This window comes from Rattus norvegicus, chromosome 2 (assembly GCF_021556685.1).
Source record: "Rattus norvegicus strain SHRSP/BbbUtx chromosome 2, alternate assembly SHRSP_T2T, whole genome shotgun sequence".
NCBI lineage: Eukaryota > Metazoa > Chordata > Mammalia > Rodentia > Muridae > Rattus > Rattus norvegicus.
Genome location: NC_141535.1, coordinates 198,745,001 through 198,749,694, shown reverse-complemented (window position 1 = coordinate 198,749,694; position 4,694 = coordinate 198,745,001). Strand labels below are relative to the sequence as shown.

The following is a 4,694-nucleotide window of genomic DNA, read 5'->3' as shown; positions in this document are numbered from 1 at the left end:
TTGAGGGACATTTCTTTACATTCTTAGTAGTAATTAGGGGATCACTGGCTGCTCTTCCAGAGGACCCACATCCTAGCACCCATGTGGCAGCTTACAACTGTTAACTCCAGTTCCAGAGAATCCTACGCCCTCTTCTGGCCTCCAAGGTTACCAAATACACTTGGTTTACAGACAAGCGAACACCCATACAATACAAGATAAAATTTTTAAGTAAATAGAGCAATTGAGAATTTTAGCATGAATTTCTATATTAATACAACTATTAATTTTTTGCGAAAGAACATCATGTTGATACAGAAAGAAGCACATCCAGTTGCATTTATAAGTTGCTACTGACAAAGCTGCACCAAAAAGATACGGTAGGCACTAGAGAGAAGGTTCCACAGTTAGGAGCGCCTGCTGCTCTTGAACAGGCCTGACGCTCAATTCTCAGCTCCAACACTGGGTGGCTCACAATAGCCTGGAACTCCAGCTCCAGGGGATCACTGTCCCCTTGTGATCTCCACAGACACAAATACACACAAATGTCTGTAAGACTTAAATAGTAAATATTTAAAACACATATTAGTAGAAGAACAAAGATAACAAGTAAAAAAAAACTATGCACTTATGCCATTTGTTGGGAATTGATATAAAACAGTCAATTAACTCTATGCAAAGTGGGCAGAGCTGCTCTCTCTGCGGGAAAACAAACAAGAACCGGAGAAGCCAGGAGCACCCCCCCCCCCAAGAGACTATGAGGTGGTGGGTATTAGGGATAAAAAGAACTAAGGTATGACAAGCTTTACTCTAGATTGTGTTATTCTGAACTGTGTTTTTCATTTCATAACTTAAATTATAAGAGAAGAAAAATAATTTAACAGTTTTTGTTCCTTTGTTTCCTGGTTTGAGACAGGGTTTCACTATGTAGCCCCGGCTGTCCTGAAACCTGTTGTGTAGAGCAGGTTGACCACAAATTTGTCTCTGCCTCCTGAGTGTTGAAGTTGCAGGTGTGTGCCACCATATCTAGCTGAATCTTTTATTTCATGCTACTAGGGGCTCAAACTCAGGCCCTGAGTGTGCTGGGAATAAGTAAGAAAGGGCATTTGGGACTCAGCTGCTGTTTTATGTTTGTTTTCAGGAAGGCTTAAAATTATCAACAATCTTCCTCATTAAGATCTTAAACATCAGAGGCCTGGAGACGTAGTTCAGTTGGTAAAGTGCCTGCCCGGCATGTATGAAGCACTTGGGAGGCAGAGGCAAGACGTTCAAGGCCACGTTCAGCTATGTAGTGAGTCTAAGAAAAAAAAAAAAAAAAAGGTCTTAAACACCTGAAATTCAGCCAGAATTTAAGCTCAAAAGAAAATGTACTTCCTTTCCATGCATCAACTTCTCAGCACGAACCAGTGCCTTACTCAAGATATAAGGGACAATGTACTCCTAGGAGGAGCTCCCCAGCAGGAAAACAAAGTGGGGAGGATTAAAATTACACAAAACACTTGTGGCTGGGGTTGAGCTCAGCAAAACCCCTGCTTAACATCTGCAGGGTCCTGGACTGGATCCCAGCACAGAGATATTCTTAAGTATCTCCAGACAATAAGAGCCTAGGAAGGCCCCGTTCCAAGGCTTGTAAGGTTTCAGAAATGAAGGTTGCATGAGACATCAGGACCTCGAAGAGTGCATTTCCCATGTCTGATTTCCCAGGAAGCTCCCTGAAAATTCCTACACTAAAGGTGGAACAGGAAAGGAGAGCTGTCACTCCACCTCCAAGGGCAAGGCTCAAATGAGCTGTGAAGTGGTGTGAGGGAAAGTGAAGGGCTCTCGGGCAACGTGTCCAGCAGGGGCTGTGGTTGAAGAGACCGCCGTTTCATCCTGCGTGGGCACGCCATTCTGCAGAGGGGAATGTGTGTTTGCATGATGTGTCTGTGCGCCTGTGTGTGTGTTGAGTCTGATTAGGAGCAATGTAAAAGTCACTCTGTAGAGGGCAGAGGGGACTGCGCGTGCGCTAGTTGTGTGCTTGTTCGCACTTCTCTACTTGTTCCTTGAAGGCTGCCAGGTGCTTGGCTACTCAGTCTGAGAAAATCTAAAGGCTGCTGCCTCTCTAACTGGTCAATGTGACAACACTATCTCTAGCATTTATAAGAGCTTCACACCTCATTTTATACATAACTGGAGCAAGATTCCCCTAGCAGACCATCACTGATTGGTTGCTTTCTGCCTTTGGTTTTTATTGTGTGTGTGGAGACAGAGAGCCTCAGTAACCCATGGTAGCTTCTGACTCACTATGTAGACAAGGAGGACTCTGAACTTCTGAACTTGTCTCCACTCCCCAAGTGCTGGGGTCTCAGGCATGCACACCCCTGCTACATGACGCGTATGGTCTGCAGTCACAGGCAGCGCTGAGAACCGCAATCTCTATGTCCTCACTCTTTAGAAAGATCCCCCTTTGTGGGCTGCTAAGGGGTGCGCTGGGGATGAGGCTCAGTGGTAAAGTGCCTGCATTGTGCACACAGAGCCCTGGGACCAAGGAAAGGGGAAAGAGCAGACTGTGACAGACTAAATCCAAAAGCCGCTCTGGGAGATGTGTAGTAACTAAAACTAATTCTTGCTTATGGAAACATAAAATTACTCTAGGCCTCAACTCAAGCAGAGTTGAAGAGTTGTGACGGGACGCCATGCTAAATGCTAAAGGTTCCCTATGAGAACTATAATGATCCCTGGTTGGAGTTGTTAATAAACCTTCCAATGTGCAAAGAAATGTGTCTGTCAAAGCTGGGAGGTGAACCCAAACTCAGAATGTAAGTAAAAGTCAAGGGCTAGAAGTGTGGCTCAACGGTAGCATGTTGAAGCCCTGGGAAGTGGGAAATGAAAAAGCAGTCCCAGTCCCCATAGGTTGTAAGCACACAGGGGTCTGTGGGTAAGGGATCAAGTCATCAGGACTCAAGATAACTGATGGACTAAGTCAGAGGAAGATACGATAAAGAGCTTGACTCTGGCTAGAAAACGTAGCTTCTGCAAGGAGCACAGATGAGCAGGGAGCCCTAAGACAAACCGTGGGCACAGCTGTAGGAAGGCAAAGGGCTTGGGAGGGGGAAAAGGCTGCAAACCTGTCTCTGTCATGTACACCTTCGAGCACGTGGTGGCACACGTAGATCTGGTGGTTTAGTCTACGGGACTTAAGAGGGCAGCTGCTTGTCAGTGCTTAGGATTTTTCCCAATGAAAACCTCTCACCACATTTACTGATTATGAACCCTTGAAGATTCAGCTTAAGAATAAGTGTCCACAGAGTGCTTGCCCAGGGACCAACTCTGCAGCCACAGAGCACATCTCAGGGAGGTCAGACTATGCCGTGTGGCCCAGGCAGTTTGGCAGTTTATTGTGTCCCTTCTCTTTCGGTTCCTTAGGAGATGACTGAGTATGCATACAGCCCCTCAGACACAGACTGCACTTCTCAACTTCCCTCACTGCCTTATACGAGCACAGGAAGGGTCAATAGGGTTGCCTAGCAACAAACAGCAAAACACACTGGGCAGCTGGCGCTCCACCTCTCTTCCTTTCTGCTAGTGTAGGCTATGCCAGGTTACTCCCCCATGTCTGCCGTGGTTATTAAGATGGACACCCGTGTCTCCAACACTGCACAGCATGCCTGGTTGAGCTACCTCTGGACTCCCACACCTCACACAAGAATATCTCCTTGAAGCCCCTTTTTCATTTAACAAAGTCACATTTCTCTCTCCTGTACTTACTACCACACCATCTCCAGCCAGAAAGCTCTGGAAGGGTGTTGACATGCGGATGATGACCACTTGCTTAGGATGTGCAAAGCCCTGGGATTCAACCTCTGACACCACAAAGGGTGTGGGGTGGGGTATGGATCTCCTACCCTTCAAAACCACCTGTGCTCCTTTTTCATGCACCCTTTTATGCCAAATATAATAGGTAAAATTTGACAAAAAAAAAAAAAAAGATAATCCTAGATTTTAAAACTACATCATCCCTGGGAAAAACTGGGCAGAGGAACTGGTTTTTGTTTTTGAGATAGGGTCTTACCATTTAGCCCAGGCTAACCTCAAACTCCTGCTTCTCATGTCTCATCTATCCAGGTGCTAGGATTGCAAGGCTGGGCCTCTATGCCCAGCCCTGGGAAAGGTTCTCAAGTGGCTTTGATTACATTTAAATGTTTTAATGTCACATACAACATACGGCTCTAACACCAAAATATGGGTGAGGACAAAATTAACACATTACCACATCCAATTTCTATATTGTTGTAAACACCAAAAAAATTTTTAAAAAAAAATCTAATTTTAAAGGAAAGCAACTTGGTTTGGTTAAGCCCAAGAGCAGTCTGTGTGTCAGGCAGAGCTGCCATCCAGATCAGGACCCGATCTGTGTAACTCTCGAAACACTTCTTGAATGATGACTGTACAAAGCTTAAATTCTGGGGCTGAGGATGTAGCCGAGAGGCAGAGTGCTTGCTTACCATGAGCAAGGGTTTGAGTCCCAGCACCACTAAAACAAAAAAAGTGCGAATTCTAAACGAACCCAACTATCAGCCAGTGTCCGAGCTTCAGGAAATCCGGATGGCTCAGTTATCCTCAGGCCGATAATCCCAAGAATTATGGAGGTCAACCACGACTGCGGAACCATCACTGCTTAAGCACACCGAGTCAGCGATGAGGGACCGCATCCTGTCTTCGTCAGCACACAGCCG

At 45.8% G+C, this 4,694-nt stretch overlaps 1 protein-coding gene across 3 annotated transcripts in view; it reads right to left on the bottom strand.

Moving 5' to 3' along the window:
• Positions 1-230: 230 nt before the first annotated feature.
• Positions 231-4,694, bottom strand: part of Henmt1 (HEN methyltransferase 1) — a 17,323-nt gene continuing 12,859 nt past the window's right edge. For 2 of the 3 annotated variants that reach the window (XM_087613504.1, XM_087613502.1), the window contains exon 8: positions 231-4,694. This exon is cut by the window's right edge and continues 303 nt beyond it. In XM_087613504.1, coding sequence (XP_087469630.1) covers positions 4,569-4,694 — 126 coding nt within the window. In that variant the 3' untranslated portion in view covers positions 231-4,568. 3 annotated transcript variants of the gene reach the window in all.